This window comes from Cheilinus undulatus, linkage group 16, assembly GCF_018320785.1.
Source record: "Cheilinus undulatus linkage group 16, ASM1832078v1, whole genome shotgun sequence".
Classification (NCBI taxonomy): Eukaryota; Metazoa; Chordata; class Actinopteri; order Labriformes; family Labridae; genus Cheilinus; species Cheilinus undulatus.
Window position 1 is genome coordinate 24275171 of NC_054880.1, and position 20813 is coordinate 24295983.

General features: G+C 40.5%; 1 protein-coding gene across 5 annotated transcripts in view; it reads right to left on the reverse strand.

Moving 5' to 3' along the window:
* gabbr1b (gamma-aminobutyric acid (GABA) B receptor, 1b) overlaps positions 1-20813 on the reverse strand; it is a 102348-nt gene that overhangs the window by 13371 nt on the left and 68164 nt on the right. For 3 of the 5 annotated variants that reach the window (XM_041809856.1, XM_041809854.1, XM_041809852.1), the window contains 9 exons: positions 20260-20505; positions 17901-17964; positions 16608-16685; positions 4938-5088; positions 4308-4440; positions 4080-4196; positions 1352-1462; positions 648-741; positions 422-549 (listed from right to left, as the gene is read on the reverse strand). In XM_041809856.1, the coding sequence (XP_041665790.1) occupies positions 422-549; positions 648-741; positions 1352-1462; positions 4080-4196; positions 4308-4440; positions 4938-5088; positions 16608-16685; positions 17901-17964; positions 20260-20505 (1122 nt within the window). The remainder of the gene's footprint in view (positions 1-421; positions 550-647; positions 742-1351; positions 1463-4079; positions 4197-4307; positions 4441-4937; positions 5089-16607; positions 16686-17900; positions 17965-20259; positions 20506-20813) is intronic. The other 2 variants (XM_041809853.1, XM_041809855.1) reach the window with 1 other exon arrangement.

Consider the following 20813-nt stretch of genomic DNA (forward strand, 5'->3'; position numbering starts at 1 on the left):
CCACCTGCTCTTAGCGCATCACTGGGAAAAAGTGACTGAAAACAACCTATAGCGCAGTAAATACAGTAGGTTCTTTCAGGGTGTTGGCTAGTCCAGCCCTCTTTCTTACGCCACCCTGACATCAGTTGTGATGATTGACTGAGAACCACGGATAGGTCTGTCATGTTCTTCCCTGTGATCAGCTATTCTGAACCAGTGACCACTGACCCAGTAACCATCATAAAAAGATCATGGTGCCTGTCCTTGGTGTTAAATATCTGTTATTAAACGCTGATGACCATAAAGAATTTGTCCATCAGAACGGAAAACCTTCAGCTCTCATTAATGAAACCTGGTGGTCGTATCAACAACAGTCTGGCGTGTTTGTGTCTACCTTTGTTTAACTTTAAACACAAATGTGAACAAAGACTCAGAGACTCACCGCCACATTGTAGATGGCCATGCCCACAGCACGGTGGTCGTTGATCTTCTCAGTAGAGATGGATTTAGTCTCATAGGCGAGGAAGATGCCGAGCAGGAGCAGTAAACCTTTATAACCATAAACCACGCCTAGGAAGACAAGATGGAAGCCATCATTTTAACTTTGCTGTATACACATAGAAGGCGGTCTGAAAGATGAAGGTGATGTCAGAGCAGATGTGACTCACCCAGCCAGGTGTTCATCTTCTGAGAGCTGCAGTGTTCCAGCAGAGGCTGAATCAGGACGTCCAGATCGCCTTTAGGAGCTTCTCTGGTGAACTTCTGCTCAACAAACACAGACACGTGGAGATGATAGAAATCATTACAGAAAAAACAGAAATGTTCCTAGAAATAATCAAAGCAATCATCATTTAGATAATCATAGAACTAATCAGAAAATCATCATAGATTTTGGATTAGGATTTTGGTATGGGTCTTGGAGGCTATCTTGTAGATGAAGTCAGGGTGTGAATTGCCATGTGGTCATCAGTCTCAAAAGAAGCAGTTAAATTTAACAGTACCAGAGTAGCAGTGTCTCCTGAGTCTACAGTCAAAATCATATCATTAAAAATTGTTAAAAGAGCAGTTTCAGTGCTTTGACAGGACTTAAACCCAGGCTAAAACTTTTCATTTAATTTTTGGTGAGTTAGAAAATCCTGTTACTGAGCCAAGGCAACTTTCTCCAATACTTTAGACAAGAAAAGTAGTTTAGAGATAGGCCTGAAGTTGGAGAGCACTGATGGGTCAAAATTACTGCTTTTTAACAGCCGTTGGACAGCAGCATGCTTAAAGGCAGCTGAAACACAACCGGACACAAGACAGGTATTAATCAGTGCAGGTTGATTAATATGTGCTTCATTCTTGTTGGTCTAAAACCTTTCAAATATCTTACCTCCACAGTGATGTGCAGAGGGTCAACGATCTGCCAGATCATCAGAGAGAGGATATCGATCCCAAGCAGGACGCCCACCGTGGCGTATAGTTTCCATGGCTCCAAATGCTGCTGGGAAAATAAATAACAGTGTAATTTTGTGAGAAAGATAACTGAAGAGGGAGTCAAATGTAAAAATGTGAACTCAGATGTAGCTGTATGCAAACGTTATCTCTTATCTGATGGTAGCTATTGGGATATCAGAAATGGTTTTTGACAGGAAACGTGGTTCAGTCACTGGATTTTCAATATCCATCATCTTTGTAGTTCAGTTAGGAAATGATAACATAAAAACCATCACCAGAATCTCAATGTTTAGAGAACAAGCAATGTTAAATACAGCACAGCATGATGACAACATTTAAGCTTCACATCCTGGAAGGAACAGGAACATGGACGCCATGGGACATGGTTGGTTATAGGCCAATACGACTACTACAGAACATTTTCAGCCTGCTTCAGACCAAACATTCACAGACAAGTCCAGTCTACAACTGCTTCAATGGGCTGCTCAGCAACTTTCTCACAGCCTGTCAGTTCATACTGCTGTAACTAGAGGAGACAATGTATCGTTTCCATGGCAATGACTCCCTGTGCTTCAGTATCACGCCTATCTCTAGCTTCATGTAACTGGAAGTGTATGATGTGAACCAGGACCATGGCAGTGAGTTGAAGTCTATGGTTGACATTGTACTCGAGTATAAAAACAGAAAAAAACAAGAGGATCCGGTCTTTGGAGCTGTCTGCCATGACATCTCCAAAGACTGGATCTGCACTGATCTAGAGGCTGCTAGTTATTCCAGGAGCAGTCTGGTCTTGGTGTCTTGGTGATGACTGCTATAAACACATATAGAGTTATCTGGTGGGTTTTAAACTCTGTATGCCCAGCCAAGGCACACCTAAGATCAACCCCAATACATAAGGCACACCATGTTCAATGTCAAGCAAAATAGCTACTTTAGCATGTGAACATCCATCCATCCATCCATTTTCTATACCGCTTATCCCATTAGGGGTCACCGGGGGGCTGGAGCCTATCCCAGATGTCATTAGGACAAGAAGCGGGGTACACCCGGGACTGGTTGCCAGTCAATCGCAGGCCTGACATATAGAGACAGACAACCAGGCATGCTCACATCCACACCTACGGCCAATTTAGAGTCACCAATTAACCTGATGAGCATGTTTTTGGTGGTGGGAGGAAGCCGGAGTACCCGGAGAGAATCCACACGTGCACGGGGAGAACATGCAAACTCCGCACAGAAAGGCCCTGACTGGGATACGAACGAGGGACCTTCTTGCTGTGAGGCAACAGCGCTAACCCCTGCACCGCCGTACAGCCCTGCATGCGAACATATGTTTGCAAATATCCCAAGGCAAACCTAGACTTGCCTCAAAGTGCACCATAACCGCTGATGAAAATGTACTATAGCCTGTGTACAATGGCAGCTGACTTCCTCTCCAGGCTCTGAGGCTCTGATTGGCCGTTGAAACACACGGTATGGTTCAAAACCAGCAGTTGGTAACTTTGACAACCAGATCACAGGCAACACTGACAGCTGGCCTGATTCAAGCTGCAATGGCTCAGTTCACTGAGCAACAGTGAGCAACAGTGTCTCCTGCAATGACCTAAAACTGCTATAGACTGTAGAAAATACTGGCTAAAGTCTGAGTGACATCTGCCATTTGGTTATTGAAGGGGGCCTTTGAAGCCAATCCGCACAGGGCACCATACTGATAATGGCTGACTTTATATCAACCTAGAAACAGACAGAGGGCTGAGACAGGTCTTAAGCCTACTGACAAACAGCTAACTTGCTGGCTTGTAGTCATATCAGCCAATCCCCTCATTATGCTCATATTCTTCTTTAAACCAAGATGAAAAGTTATTAAAAAAAGTCAGCATACTTTTCCCCCCCAAAAATTATTACAACACATATATACCAGCAATTGTTTCCATATGTTGACTGTTGGCAACTTTTTAAAAAGTTGTGTGTGATTCTACTTTTCTTCCTGCCTGAGTTTCCCCACACATTGACTACCCTCACTAGTTTCACCTGTGTCTCATTAGTCACACCTGCCTCTCTGTCTGCAATCATTCCCTGTGTATTTAGGTTCTGTGTTTCTCCCTGTCTTTTATCAGTTCATTGTTTGATGTCTACATTGCCTGTCCAGTTCCTCCTCGTTTTTTTTTTTTTTTTTTTTTTTTGAGACCTCTGTTACCTGCTTAGTTAATTTTGTGGATTGAAGTAAGTTTTGTTTGAGTTTTTTCCTTGGATTTTTAATTAAATTTAGTTTGTGTTTATCTGCATTTGGGTCCTCCTTTTGAGTTTTTCACCACAGCCTGACACCGTCCTTGCCTTTTAAGATAAGGTCATCCTTTTAATCCTATAAATCAATCCATCCTTTCTTCTTGAATATGATGGCATTCTTTTAAGTCAAAAAACCTCCCTTCCTTGCCTTTGAAAATACCATTTTTCAAAGTCCATCAAACATTCCACCCTCGCCTTCAAGGATGACATCCTTCATTATAGCTTTAAATACATTCCATCCTTGCCTTTGATGATGATGTTATCCACCAAAGCCTATAAAACATTCCATTCTTGTCTTTTACATGCAGGCCAGTCTATTTTAACACCAAACACTGATGTTTGATTTAAACTGGGCTTCAGTCTCCTTGTGTCCTTACCTTTCTCCTGTCCTTCTTTTCCTCCTTCTTGGTGAAGACGGTGTGGACCCACCAGATCTTGGTGAACATGCTGCCGTACGCCAGACTGAAGCCCAGGCCGAGTAACCAGAGTCGGAACTGGCCAATAAAGAAGCACAGAGTATTTGACAGAATTTTAAAATGAGCTATAAATACCGTATGTCCACATATAAAAATACATTCTGTTTGAAGCAGTACTTCTTGTTATACCTGGCAGACAACAGGGAAGTGGTGTTTGTGGACGTGTAGGCCATCGATGCCCAGGGGAAAAACAGCAGCTAACGCCATCATACAGCCCACTGCTGTCATGTTGTTCAGGTACGGCTGAGAGTTCTGGATGTACCTGCACAGATCAAATAATACGGTTGTTACCATGTAGACTAATTCATTAAAAAACATGGATGTAAAACACGGCCGGAACAAAAATAAACAGGATAATATAACTTTTAAAATACAAAGATAGAAAAGCTACAACACTCAAATAATTGTATTGACACACACTTGAGGGTTAGTTTGACAAAAAATTCAGTGTACCCTTGAATCAGGATTTGGCCCTTGAACGCTGGGGGAAAGAAATTTGGTCAGGATTGGGCCTGATATCCTTTAGTGTGTATCCAGATGTACCTGACATCGCTGCTTACCCCACGTTCCTGTTGTTAATGTTAAAGATGTGTTGTTGAAGTTACTGAGTTGCTGAAATGGCCAACCTACCCTAGATTGCTGTTGTAGATGTTGAAAGTGTGTTGAAGTTGCTAGAGTTGCCAACCTACCTAACATTGCTGTTGTTAATGTTAAAGGTGTGTTGCTGAAGTTGCTGTGTTGCCAAAGTTGCCAACCTACCTAACATTGCTGTTGTAAATATTGAAGGTGAGGCAGATGATTCCTAAGATGATCCCAAACCCGGCGAACACTGACACGGACACAAAGAGCTTCTGAGAGAGATAACGAAACTCCTCGATGACCACTGTCTGATCTGCTGGGGGGGCAGAGCCTGAAACAGACAAATACAGGTTACTTACAAAAGTGAAATAAATCCTCTGTGTTGGCTATTAGTGGGTTAGGTGTGGACTATCACAACTGTTCTGCCAGGCTGAGTGGCAAAATGGTCTGAAACACTGCTGTATGCTCAATGAGAAAGTGATGACAATGGGAGAAGAAACAAAGTAATATCCACTTATATTTGGGATATTTAGACTCAATAGAGACCCATAACATTTCCTAAAAACACAGTGGGCTGTAGACATAGATATGTGGTCAAAAATCAACTTTTCATTTTTTTTGATAAAGATTTGTTTTAGGGCCGTTATTGGATAGAGGAGGACAGTGGATAGACTCGGGAATAGGGATAAGTGGGGGAGAAACATGCGGCAAAGAGCATGAGGTTGGTTTCGAAACCTGTGCTGCGCGCCTTAACCACTCGACTACCGGCACACCCCCCAAAAAATCAACTTTTCTTTATATGGACCTGATTTTGAGAACACTAAGCAGAGGCTAAAAGCACATATCAGCCTGGTTCATCAGTGACAGATGTGAAGCTGAATTAATGTCAAAGCTTTGTTAATATGAAGTTCTAGATCAGCTGTTTCTCCGTATTTCAGTGATTTGTTAACTTCTTCTTACTTTAGCTTGTCTGTAGAGATTGCTCGTTGTTCAATTTGTTTGCAAAAGTTCAGTGTTTTTCAGACAAGATCAAAGTTCCCTGGCTGTCTAGTTCAATTTTAACTCCAGTTAAACCTTTTTTTGTTTTTCATGTGACAAACTCACACAGTGCAGCTCTCAACTTTTGTATTACGTTGTATAAATTGTTATAGTGTCGGATATGTCCACCTACTGAAGCATTCATTGAAATAACTTCAGAATTTAACGAAACACACATTTTGTTAATTTATTCGGGGGTGATGGACGAGACAGTTTTTATTGTTGTTTCTTTTTTTAATCTCTCCCATATAAAACCAATTATGCTAATTAGACATCATGGGACTACCTGTAAATGCTATAGATTATAATCTGTTGTCATTAAGTTCCCCCTACCTTGAATATTATTTAACTGTATGGTTGATTTGTTGAAATTGAAGGTCTTAATTTTCTTTTAAGATAAGAGGCAGCAGAATGGAGTGGGGTTTAGCTTATATTCATCACTGACATAATGCTTCTGGCCTGTGTTTTTTTTATTTTTTTTTTACGTACTGTTACGATTTCAAACATTTCTCTAAAAATTTTTCATCAGCTGAGGATCTGTACTGACCACAGTGAACATCATCAAAATTTCAATAATTACAAGGCAACTGCAACGGCAGCTGAAATAACACCACTTACTGTTTCTTCCCCACTGATTCCTGTTTCCAGCTCATGCTTTCTGCCGCTCAGCGGCAGGAATGGCAGAGACTCATACTGCCTTTGAGGTCACATTCACAACTCAATACCCTGTTGTTTTGTTACATATGCAGGCTGATATAATAAACCGCCATAAAAACCAACACCAGCCACTCCAAAGCCTTTTTCTGAGGATATGGCCTCATATCACAGAGGTCTCAAACTCTGATTGGTTTCATCAAACTTTGCACAGATGTCCACTTTGACTTCAGCATGAACTTATTTCAATCAGGAGAGACTTAATACAAATTTGACAATGATTTATTTTACAAATGAATGAAAGAGAACCGTGCAAAGTCCTTGGCGATTAGACTCCACTGTGACGATATATATTTGAAGGGGTAGAGAAGTGAAAGGCAGGAATAGGATCCCCCCTTGGTGTCCATACACTGGTGGTGGTGTTGAAAGATGCAGGATCAGATGAGGAGCAGACTTCTGAGAAGCTGCCCAGGAACCCAGAAATGCAGGATAAGATTAGCAGGAGCTCTGTAAGGATCTGGACAAGATGTTGAATAACTGAATGGAGGTGGCTGGGGTGGAGGAGCGTTGCAGCGTCTGCACAGAATGACTGGCTGACTGTGAGAGAATGATAGATTTAAAATCTGACAGGTGCATGATGATTGGTCAAACAAGGTTGTGGCAGAATCTGACTGGCTGAGTACTTAGGAGAGTGAACGCCCATAATCAGCTGATCGTCAGAGCAGGAAGAGAGAAAGAATAGAAAAGGGAGAGATGTGAATGAGTGGTGACTGAAGAATGAGTAAAAACAGTCTTCCTGCTTGAACGTTAGCTAAGCTCCATTAGAGGTCAAAGGTCAAAGAAATTGGTCTTCACTGCCAGCCCTTGCTCATTTGAGTGTCGTTTCCATCATCTACTCTGCTCGCCACTGTGTTTGAAGTCTGAGCAGTGACAGTAGCAACATGTCTGTTTGAATGGATGCTAACAGCAGCGTGTTACCATGGAGTCAGCAGCAGTTTGTGATGCTCAGTAAGACTTTGAGGATCTTTCTTCACAGGCAGAGTAATAGCAGCTATTTTTATTCACATCAGACTGGGAGAACACAACATGAGACAGACAGGCAGAAACAAACGATCTACGATTGATAAGGGTATCTGTATTCCCCCTGAACTGTCACAGTCCAGATGTCACGATGCAGTGTGTGAACATGATGAATACTTCAGAATAAGAAAAGGTAGATGTTGATGTCAAAACATGTTGAATCATTCAAAATAAACATTTTAATTCTTCTGACTACCATCTCTTCTTAAACTTTGTGTTATGGTCATTGCTCTGTGTAGCAGCCCTCTTAAATAGATGGGACTAGATTTTCAAAGGTTTTTCCTATAAGGGATGCACTGATGCATCAGTTAAACACTGGCACTGATATTGTCCAATATATTCATCTGTCCAGTAACTTCAGGACATTTCCTTGTTCTTTGAAAAGTTAACTGACACATTAATCATAAAGTTAATGATCATTAACACTAAATGTATTTGCAGATTTTTTTTATTTGAAATGAGACATCCTAAGTAAATCACCATTTGAAAATAGGAGAAAAAAAACATGAAAAAACCCGAAAAAGGTAACCTGGATGCTTTGAAGCAGTTAAATATAAAATTAAGTTATAAAAAAAGCAGAAAACCGGAGTGCAGATGGTCGAGTGGTTTTAGGCGCTGCCCATGTACGCGGGCGGCTCGGGTTCAAATCCGGCCTGTGGCTCTTACTTCATGTCTCTCCCCACTCTCCTCCCTGTTTCCAAATCTATCCACTGTCCTTCCTCTATCAAATAAAGGAATGAAAAGGCCCAAAAATAAATCTTGAAAAAACAAGAAAAAAGCAGAAAACCAAAGACAAATTGTTGTTTTGTTTTCTGTTTCCTTGTTTTTGTTTTCCAAAAAGGAGAAAATAAATAAAGAACAGTGTTTTATTCATCTTGTCACTTTTATTTTTGGATCAAAAAAGGATCAAAATTATGTAATATTCTTTTTTTAAAACACATTTGGGAAAAATGATTTTTACATCTCCAGTGTTCCTTTCTTTGACCTTCCTTTTTTGATCCAAACATAAAAATTGAAAACTGTCATTTTTTTCATTTCTTTTGAAAAAACAACAACAGAGGAACACTGTCCAAATGGCTGTGGCCTACATTGTTCAGTTCATGGTTTTAGGTCACTGTGTTTCTGTACTTTCAAAGTAACTAAAGCCCAGAGTTTCAGCAGAGGTGTTTCTACCCTGAAATTTGAAAAAATGCCTACACCCTCCTTCCCAGTGTCCCACAACATCATCTAGTTTGTGCTGATTTGATTGTTAGCCATTCAAGGATAGACTTATCACAAGCTATCTGGGTGCGAAACCATGGCATATGGTCATGGAGAAGACACTATTTCTCATAGAATCAACTTCACTTTAAGAAAAACGTGGTTTATTCTCAATTTCAGCCAACAGAACTACATTACCCACAATCCTCGAGTGCCACAACAACACCTTTGATTGGTGGTGTGTGAATTTCAGCTGTGGGCTGCTACTAGTGAAGTTAATGGTTGTAGAAAAAGTGGGCGGTAACTGCTGAGCTCTGTGAAGACATAGATGGTTTCAGCCTGTAGAGGGCAGTGATTATGTACATTTTAACACAAAATTAGGATTAAATAGTTTGTGTCATAATGTCAAAATCTGACCCCTAACTGATCTACAGTACTACTAAATACACAGATACATAGGTTTACATCTGAATAAAGGTTTATGAGGGGTTACGTACTCTTTAAAGAGTCACATCCTATAGAGATGATGTGGCAACATTTCGTCAGTCTGCTGTGATGAAGCTGATGATGATGATGATGATGATGGACTTCTCTAATCATCCTACTCTCTTTCCTTGTTTACAGCAGCAGCTCTGATAAAGCAGCGTGTTAAACAGATACACCTTCATCACTCTCACATAGAGCATCAAAGAAGGAGGGGGAGGAGGTGTGGTAGTGTCTCCTCTGGGAAATGCTCTCCAGCACTAAAACCTCTCTGCCCTTGATGGTGGAATCGGGACAATGTGTTACCATGGCGACTGGCTCCATCATGGTTACCACGGCAATGTATGTGTGAAAGAGAAGCAGTGATGCAGCAGTGGTTGTCATGGAGACGTAGGAGGAGAGAAGGTGAAGGTAAGAAAGAAGAGCAAGGTGAGATCGGAGCAACTGAAGCTCTGTTATTGAGACAGACAGCAGTGGGAGGAGCAACAAAACGCCCTATGTCACAGCAACAAAACGCCCTGTGACAGAGCAACGACAAAATGCTAGAGGAAGCAAAAACAAGACTGATACCAATCAGACAGCCTTTAACAGCCCTGCAGTCATGTTCAGGGGTTAAAATGAGATTATCAAAAGAAAGGAAACCTGCCACTCCAACTTTATGGGTCAACTTCAAAAAAACTTCAGGCTCTCATGGTTCTCAGAGGTCTTGGTTTTGGAGTCACAGTCTGGTTCTACTTTAGTTTTGGGACCAGAGTTTACTTCATTCCTTGGTTTTTAGGTCACAGTTTGTTTGTTTGTTTTTTACAAACTTTGGTTTTGGGCCCATGATTTTTCATACCTCTATTTTGGGGCAACAGTTTGATTCATATCTCAGTTTTGAGCTCATTGTTCAGTTATACCTTATTTTTGTTGTCACAATTTGGTTCATGGTATGCAGTTGTTTTGGGGTCACAGTTTGGTCTATACATTGGTTTTGGGTCACAGTTTGGTTCAGGTTATGCAGTAGTTTTGGGGTCAGTTTGGTTCAGGATATGCAGTAGTTTTGGGCTCACAGTTTGGTTCAGGTTATGCAGTAGTTTTGGGGTCAGTTTGGTTCAGGTTATGCAGTAATTTTGGGGTCAATTTGCTTCAGGTTATGCAGTAGTTTTGGGGTCAGTTTGGTTCAGGATATGCAGTAGTTTTGGGGTCACAGTTTGGTTCAGGTTATGCAGTAGTTTTGGGGTCAGTTTGGTTCAGATTATGCAGTAGTTTTGGGGTCAGTTTGGTTCACGTTATGCAGTAGTTTTAGGGTCACAGTTTGGTTCAGGTTATGCAGTAGTTTTGGGGTCAGTTTGGTTCAGATTATGCAGTAGTTTTGGGGTCAGTTTGGTTCAGGTTATGCAGTAATTTTGGGGTCAGTTTGGTTCAGGTTATGCAGTAGTTTTGGGGTCAGTTTGCTTCAGGTTATGCAGTAGTTTTGGGGTCACAGTTTGGTTCAGGTTATGCAGTAGTTTTGGGGTCAGTTTGGTTCAGGTTATGTAGTAGTTTTGGGGTCACAGTTTGGTTCAGGTTATGCAGTAGTTTTGGGGTCAGTTTGCTTCAGGTTATGCAGTAGTTTTGGGGTCAGTTTGGTTCAGATTATGCAGTAGTTTTGGGGTCACAGTTTGGTTCAGGTTATGCAGTAGTTTTGGGGTCAGTTTCGTTCAGGTTATGCAGTAGTTTTGGGGTCAGTTTGGTTCAGGTTATGCAGTAGTTTTGGGGTCAGTTTGGTTCAGGTTATGCAGTAGTTTTGGGGTCAGTTTGGTTCAGATTATGCAGTAGTTTTGGGGTCACAGTTTGGTTCAGGTTATGCAGTAGTTTTGGGGTCAGTTTCGTTCAGGTTATGCAGTAGTTTTGGGGTCAGTTTGGTTCAGGTTATGCAGTAGTTTTGGGGTCACAGTTTGGTTCAGGTTATGCAGTAGTTTTGGGGTCAGTTTGCTTCAGGTTATGCAGTAGTTTTGGGGTCAGTTTGCTTCAGGTTATGCAGTAGTTTTGGGCTCACAGTTTGGTTCAGATTATGCAGTAGTTTTGGGGTCAGTTTGGTTCAGGTTATGCAGTAGTTTTGGGGTCACAGTTTGGTTCAGGTTATGCAGTAGTTTTGGGGTCAGTTTGGTTCAGGTTATGCAGTAGTTTTGGGCTCACAGTTTGGGTCATACATCAATTTTGAGGTCACAGTCCAGTTCTGCCTTGGTTTTAGGGTCACAGCTTGGTTTGTACTTTTGTTTTGGAACCCAAGGTTTACCTCATACCTCAGTTCTGGCATTATAGTTTGGTCAACACCTCATTTTTGGGGTAATGGTATAGTTTTATCTTAGCTTTGGGGTCACAGTTTAAACCACAATTTTTTGGTCAGGGTTTGGTTCATACTTCAGCTTTGGGGTTAGTTTGGGTCTTACTCATACTCATCCCCATAAATATACACATCATATAAATGAATAGAAGTGCTGTGGTAACGCTCAGACAATGTTGTCATAAATTGGGCAGCCTGGGTTCAGATTTACTGCTCTTTCTCTCTTCCCAGTTTCCGATGGCCATCTGCATCAGTTGATTTAACTCAGAAATCATCAGTATCATGATTAATAACCTAAAAAGCAGGATCAGGACATCCCTAGCAATAATAATATTATAATGTTGGAAAAAGGGATCCTTGACTGTTAAAAATCTCACTTTAACTGGTCCATGTTGAAATAATCCACCCTCAGTCCTGTGTGCTCTACATAAAAAGATATGAGTTTGATTTAAATCTGGTGTTAAACATAAACCCAATGAACAAGAAGAATCTGGCGTTTTAGTGAACCCAGAGCAGTGACAGGACAAACTGCAGTAAATAAAATGTCCTCATCACCTTCACAGACCTCATTCTGTCAGAGCCTGATCCTGGATATTTCTGGTTTCACCGCCGCAGAGAACACTGCTGAATTAACGGTGAGGGGAGGGGGACATCCTAAAAACAGCTGTGACAGAAGGACTGGGGGGGGGGGGGGGGGGGCGACTTCTTTTACTGTGTCACTCTCACACGGTCTGACCGAGGGGGAAAAACAACACTTCACTGATGCAGAAGTCCACACGGTGGTGAGAAAGTAGCAGAACTGTGATGCTTCCTGGACTAAAATGTTCAGACTAGCTCTGAAACATCCTCACTAAGGCTGTCAGTGATTTGAGTCAGATTGTTATTTCAATTAGCTATGATATCAAAAACTCAGATCAAATGCATCTCTCCAATAAGATGCGTGTAGGAGATGAATGTTCAAAAAATGTTTCAATAATTGATTAAATAAAACTAGAAATATCACCTGGTGCTCACACGCCTCCTCCAGTTAAATGATAACCAGACAGTGGACATACAGGAGGTTTGAGAAGGTCAGCTGGGGTTTCACTGGTTTATTGATTAGTAGAACTCATAGAGGCAAGGGAAAGGAAGCCCAATGACCTTGACCTTTAAGATCCAAAATCTCATCAGTTCCTCCTTAAGAAAAAGCACCAAGTTTGGAGAAAATGCCTTAAAAGGTCTTTTAAATATTACATTTCTAGTAAGAATGGCACAGATGCACAGACAGACTATGCCGCCACACTCTCAGTAGAAAAAAGTCTAACTTTTGGATCAACACAGCAGCTGTCAATGTCACTTCTCCCTCACCGGCCAATCAAAATTAAGATAAGCGGGCACTTATGATGCAAGCTTTGCAGACAGAAATGGTGAAGGAGAAACAGATCTTTTTCTTTGGGGTTCCAGATCTACAGCTGCTGATGACAGATGAACTCTGCCCCATGTTTTACCAGAGAGATTTACTTAAAGGTAAATATTTAGAGCAAGGAGCTATTTAAAGACAATGATACAGATACTACTGATGAGAACTGAAGTTCACTTTCTTAACCAAACAACTGTAAACACTACTGTGAAACACTCTGAGGTAGTGGGTGCTAGCCAAAAACAGTGGCTGTGGACATAAACACTAAAAATAAAATTCAGGGGCGTGTCCAGAAGGGTGGCCAGGGTTTGCTGGTTTGAAAGGTTTGCTGTTTGACTGCATCTTTTTGTCAATGATAGACAAGCGTTCTGCTTACATGAACCAGACCTGGGACACAGAATGCCCCAAACCCACATGCACACAGAGCTCCGGTTGCTGAGTTCTTCTGCCTCAGGTGGGGTTCTGGCAGTGTGAGACTCCCTGAAATACTGTAGTAAGTGCGTTCAGCAGGCGGGTACTGACGATGAGTCCAGCCGGGGCATGTGGTGAGAAGACATCATTGAAAGGCTGGATTATATTTTCCCTCCATTAACCATTCAAAACTGGTTGCATGTAGCTCTCCTTCCTTCCTTCTTTATTTATTTATGTTTGATTTTAATAAAAATGTTTTGTATCTATATTATGAGACAGTAGTGTAGGAGAGGAACATGTCCACAAAGATTTGTAAGCGAACTCTGACATACTGTCTGATATTAAAGGACTAAATGTATTTATGTGTTCATGTTGAGATTTTCATGAATGAAGCTAAGAAGATGAATAAGTTTGTGTCTTGCTGTTGGTCATTGATGATAAATGGAGAAAGCGATGGTGAATAAAGTCATATTAAAGTTTATAAATAAGGTATGATGATGCTTTCAGAGTGATCTCTCAGTTAAAGAAAAGTTTTTTTTCTCTGTCCTGGTAAACGTCGGTCTGACCTTCTGTGCTGACTTCTGGAGCCCAGCTGGTCCAGAGAGACAAAATGACCACGGGGTCAAATACCAAAAACACGGGGTCAGCACTTCCTGCGGCCCCTGCTGTCATGGTGGAGTGTCTGTCTGTGTAAGGTGTCTGGCTGACCTTGCTGCGTGCTCCTTGTGTTATAAAATGACATTTGAGTCACAGCTGGCAAAGTCTCAGCTCACTGAGTTCACTGACAACAGATGGAGTGACGTCAAAACGACCACAGACAACTCTTCATGATGGGGAACAAAACAAACCAGTTTGACAAGATCAACATGACCATGGAAGAGTATGGAGGACTGATGTATCATATCTTATTGTAACCACCTGTTTGACATCATATCCTGTATCCTATCCTATGCTTACATCTAATGATGTTGTATCATATCATATCATATCATATCATATCATAACATATCATATATCATATATTATACCATGGTCTTGGTGAATACTCGATTCTGATTGGCTCTGGAAATTCCATTGGTGTCCATTAACTTCTGATATATGGACACCGTTCAAACTTCACAAGTAGTTCAGGTCAAAAAACATTACACAGTTCCAAATTAATGCACAGCAGCCATTAGCCGTTACTCTGTTAGGAGTAACCATAGCAACCTGAGACAGTCATATTTTCTGAGCAAGGAGTACAGAGCTGCCAGCCTAAGGAGCCTGCGGACCACCATCAACCGTCACTTAACTGACATAAATAAAATGACAGACTCCAGGTTAAGACCAGTAACCTAAGACGGTCTTATCTCCTATATCTGATGTACATCTTGTTTCCAGGCTCACCTTAACACTGAGGTGAGTGTCACAAAAACTCACTTCCCTCCTGTTCTAACTGCTATAAACTATTGTCAGAAGATCCAAATAACGCAAACAAAAGAAAAGAAGCCATTTTTTCTTTGTAGAGCCAAAGGAAACGCTTCTGATAAACCGGCATGATAATATCTGATAAATATTGACGTGTCTGACGGACAATCTGCACCTGCAGGGCGTGGACAGCTCCGTTTCACGTCTGTGACCTTGTAGTGAAGAAGGTGGAATTATTCTGTTTATTCAAACAGCTGGTCTGCTAAAACTAAGCTTTCTATCAGATGACTGTTCATGTTAACGTACAGGTTTATAATCTGATCACAGATGATTCTCAGTCTCACTTGTCTTCATGTCTTTTCATTGATAAATCTGTTCAGAAAGTGCGCTGAGCGGACTTTTTTTTTGTTCCGTTGTGACTTCGTATGTATGGCCCGCCCTATCTACTGGGGTACTGAATAACTTCTACATTCCTAAAAACATTATGGGCTTGGAATGGCTATTCCAGTTATTAGTTAAGTCTTCAGGGGTTGCTAGGGGGAAGAAATTGTTGTTTTAGTAAAACTTTCTATTTTGATCATAAAACATATGAAATTATAAATTAATAGTTTCATTGATTACTTTTGTTGGCACGTGACCATGGTATAAGCGGGTTAATGCCCTTCAAGGTGTCCAATTATAAGGGATTATTGGACGTCACGGAGGCAACCGTCTGATGCACAGCGTAGATAGATAGATAGATAGATAGATAGATAGATAGATAGATAGATAGATAGATAGATAGATAGATAGATAGATAGATAGATAGATAGATAGATAGATAGATAGATAGATAGATAGATAGATAGATAGATAGATAGATAGATAGATAGATAGATAGATAGATACTTCATTAATCCTCAGGGAAATGCAATGATCATATCATATTGTATCTTAAAAATGAAATTGCACAAATACAAACAGAGCATGCTTTGATAATAATTTTCCAATGTTTACTTGAAGTTACTCTCAGTAAAGATGAGTGTTTTTATCATTTCTTAAAATCCTCTCCACTGTCACTGTGTCACCTTGTTTACTGATGTAGTCCCCCATCTCCCTCCCCTGTCTCCCCCCACCTTGAATCAATCAGTGTCGCCCTGAGCAAACAGGAAATCCAATCAGCAGCACAGACAGCAACACTCACACAAAAAACACACAAAAACACACACAGAGTCAAGTCAAGGTTGTTGCGTATTTTCACCCAACACGCAGAGACCACATCCCATCAGCCCCCACTTCCTTTACTTTAACATTTCACTAACATTCTCTTTGACCCACCCTGACCAAAGTCAGAGAGACGGAGGGAGGCTGTCTGTGAGCCATTAGCTCTGCATGCTATAACAGCTAATGCTCCTTTGGCTTGAGGGATATTTACATCGTACTTGTACCTAAAGTAAAGCAAAGAATTTTTACTGTTAAACACACAAACAGTTAGCTTCTTGCTAACTTGTTAGCCCCGTCAACAGGAAGAAGGTCCATAGTTTCCAGTTGAGAGGTCAGTTTAGTTGACAACCAATGGATTTTCAATGGGAAATGAGAAATCCACACCTAATGTAGGGGAAAAGAGTATGCTCCTGTTGATAACCTTAATTCACTATGTGTACTAAAGACCAAAAAAAAAAAAAAAAGACCAAAATATCTAAATAGACCCTACATGAGCCCACTCAGGCTCTCTTTAAGCCCAGCCTGGCCCATTTACTTTATGTACGGGCCCATCCAGATTTATATTTTCACGCCGGGAGAAGGAAAGTAGTTACTGATCCAAACAGAGCTGTAACTATTGTTCAACTTTACTGTGGGCGTAAATATCCTGAGGATGAAGGTCACTCACCGATCCACTTGTCATTTCCATACCAGGACAGGTTTCCTTTGGTGCTGTCATAGTATCCGATCTTCTTATAGCTCCCTCCTGAGACAAATAAAAGGAATGAGGGTCACCACACTGGGTACTACAATATCATTTAGTCTTGTATCTCTAGGACTGTAAAGGTGATTTGCTAAAAGGAGAAAATATTTTTCTATGTACAGTATCTTTTGAAAATACTGTTATTTGATTTTTAGACCTTTATTTTCATGTTGAGAGTCAACATCTTCAGTGTTAACAAAAACAAAGATAAATCAGGATCTGTTTCAGTAAAGACAATGGCTCATGTGCAGTTTTACATTGATGATGAAATCCTCAACTGCACAGCCTTATTCTGTTAAAATGATCAACTTTCTAATATACTAGAAATATTCTCCATCAGTTGCTCATTAAAGTGATGATGTTATAAGTTTAATTTAGGTTATAAAGTCCAGGCATTAAAGTTCTAATCTCCCTGTCGGTATAAAAATGTACCCCATGTTTACAAAGCATATAAAACAGAACATCTCCTGTGGTAGACGGACACAGCTCCCAGCCTCTCTCTCCTTTAATAAGCATTCAACTTTGGTTTGTTTTCATAGAAATGTCATTTTCTGACATTCATGTCTCTGTTAGTCTCCTGGGACGTCCTGACAGTCTGAAGTCCTCTCGCTCCCAGCGCCACTTCACTTTAGGAGACATTTCATTAATGAAATCCAGCCACAGGCGTCCCTGCAGGCCAGATTTAATCAAAAATAAAACTATCCATGTGAAAGAGAGAGTCGACTGCCGAGGCTTTCTGCCATTAAACTGTTTAATATCAACGAGCAGCAGCATGCAGGCCAAGCCCACAGACATCCAACGACGACAGTAATCGTTGAACAGAAATCTCTCTGTCATCCAATCATGAAGAAGAGTCCTCTTTGTCATCCAATCATTTAACAGAATCCACTCTGTTATCCAACAATTAAACAGAATCCTCTCTGTCATCCAATTAGGGTTTTCACAACTGTCAACCACCACCACCTTTCTTATCAAAAGTTCAATCAAACTCAGGATTCATCAGCTCTTTATCATCTATGTTTCTATAATGACATTAACTTTTACAATGTCTCATTTTTAGGATCTGAGTTTGGTGTGAGTCCTTCTGTTTTTTAGTCTGGGAAAAACTATACTGACACCCTTTCACCAATTACTTAATCTTTATCTTAAATTTCATTAGATATGAAAACATTAAGACTATTGACACTAGTTCCATGATAGATAAACAAGCTGTCATACCTTGAAGCTGTTCAATCAAAGTCCACGCCATCCGAGAGCCTTGAGCGTCAAACACAACATGACCCTGGAGGAGCAAGAGGAACTGTTTTTAATATCTAAAAACCAAGGTTATTATCGCCGTCATTGTCAGTGTAGCTGACATTGTCATTGTTGCTATTCCAATCATCACTGTCATCGTTGTCACTGTCATAATTTTCATTGTCATCATCAATGTCATTGTCATCATTCTACTGATCATTGTCGTCATCATAATCATTGCCATTGTTCTCATTCTACTGATCATTGTCATTGCCATCATCATTGCCATTGTTCTCATTCTACTGATCATTGTCATTGCCATCATCATTGCCATTGTTCTCATTCTACTGATCATTGTCATTGCCATCATCATTGCCATTGTTCTCATTCTACTGACCATTGTCATTGCCATCATCATTGCCGTTGTTCTAATTTTAATGATCATTGTCATTGCCATTGCCATTGTTCTCATTCTACTGATCATTGGCATCATCTTATCCATTGTTCTTAGTTATCATTGTCTTCCTTTTAGTCATCGTATAATTGTTGTTTTCATTGTCATCACTGCTATTGTGGTCATGTCAGTCATTATTGTCATGTAGTCATTTTCATTATCAATGCCTATGTCATCATTGAATTTATCACTGCCATTGTCTGCATTTGAAGTCATCATTGTCATTGCCCTCATTATAGTTTTCATTGCCATTGTTGTCACAGAAGTCATCATTGATATTGCTTCCATCATTGCCATTTTTGTCATTGTACTCATCACCAGTGTCATTTTCATTGTCAGTTATTATCAATGTCTTGGTCATAACCACTTCCAGTGTCATCACTGTGGTTATTATTATTACCTCCGCCAAGGAGGTTATGTCATCAGCAGGGTTTGTTTGTTAGTTTGTTTGTTTGTTAGTTTGTTTGTTTATTAGCAACATAACTCAAAAAGTTATGGATGGATTTTGATGAAATTTTAAGGAAATGTCAGAAATGGCATAAGAAAGAACTGATTAGATTCTAGGAGTGATCCGGATCACTGTCTGGATCCAGCAATTTTTTAAAGGAATCTTTACTATTGGAAGATAGGGCTAATGGTGGAGGTCTGCGCTGTTACCACTTTACACCAGGAGATGGCGGATATGGATTTTTGGATGTGTTTCTATTCAAAGTCTTGGAGTTTATAGAGTTTGAAAGACGCATGCCCGGTCGAGAAGACGACGGAGCGTAACAGAGAGAAAGACAGTGAATTTTAGCGAGAATACTCACAATGCTAGGAGGAATAGAGGAATATTCACCCTCTGCCATGACTTCCAGTTGTCCAGTGAGACCATGGGTGAGACTGTCAGTGCATCTGTTGGCACCAGCAGGCAATGCTTCCACCCTGACAGTCCACTGGTAGCAAAGCCAATGCTTTGCCTCACCATGTTTCCACCCCACCGGGAAGGGAGTACTTGGCAAATGCTGTGGTGGGGGGCACATGGGGACGGATCCAGGAATTTTTTCAAGGATTCTTCAATATTAGGAGATTAGGGCTTTTAGTTTTGGTCCCATTTTAGTCATTTCTACCCTTTTAGTTGTATTTTAGTTTTAGTAAATGTAAATTCCAAAACATTTTAGTGTAGCTTTAGTCCATAAAAAGTCCTCACATTTTAGTCTTTACTTTTAGACCGAGCATTTATTATCATGCCTTAATCTGGTACCAAATCATGGTAGTGTGTTCTATGCACCCTACCAAACCTGGGGTTCCTGCTTTCTACTGCTAAGAGGCAAAAGAGATACAGATGAATTGTGTTTTTTGACAGATCTACCCACAGTGGAGTAATATCATGGATATTTAATGTCTGACACAAACTAAATTACATTTTAGTCTAGTTTTAGTCAACTTGATGAAAACTAAACATACTTTTTGTCAGTTTTAGTCATGACAGATCTATCTTTGTCTAGTCTTAGTCTAAATTCATCGGTAAAAAAAGCTGTTGACGAATATTTTTGGTCATAGTTTTAGTGGAAAAAATTAACACAGCATTGTTGTTATCATTGTAGTTGTAATCATTGTAGTCACCATTGTCATTATCGTCATTGTAGCCATCATTGCCATTGGTGTCACTGGAGTCATTATTGTCATTATCATTATCACTGCCATTGTCATCAAATAGTCATCATTGCGACTGTTGCCATTGATGTCAGCACGGTCATCATTGTCATTATCAGTCTTCTCATTGCAATCATCAGTTTAGCCATCTAATGTCATCATTGTTTTGTCTTCATCATTATTTTCACCACTTTTATTGCATCATTATCATCATCATCTTCTCCTCCTTCCCCTCTACTCCTCTCTACTCACCGACACCCCCTCGAAGGAGCTGGTGTTTAGTGCTCTGTAGATCTCAGCTGTGATTGCTCGGTTATTGTAGTTAAAATCTTCCAGACGGTGGCCCTTCACCCTCAGGGGCCCTACTGTCTTGTTGAGAGCCAGTGCCAGAGCCCACACTGCATCATAGGCCAGAGGAGCCTCCTGGAACCCCCCAGTCTCTTCTGGGTTCTTTCCGCCGAGTTTGGACATCAGCTGGGCCAGAAACTCCTGAGAGGTCTAACAGAGGACGAGAAAGAATGAGAGATGGTATAATAAAAAGTTTACATTAAAAAAAGTTACTCATATCACCCTAGGTGTGTAAAGGCCTTCATAAGTTTTTTTTTGTCAACAAATATTGGATAAATCATGGAGAAGACTGGTGACATAACAAGCACCATAATGACACTACAGGCTGAGATTCATCAGTATAACTGTTTATCTTTTGATACCATGATACAATTACGCGTCTGAATCCTGAATACCGTCTGTATCAGAGACAACATAAAACACGAAATCAGACAAGTTCCAAATGCTCTGTCATAGAG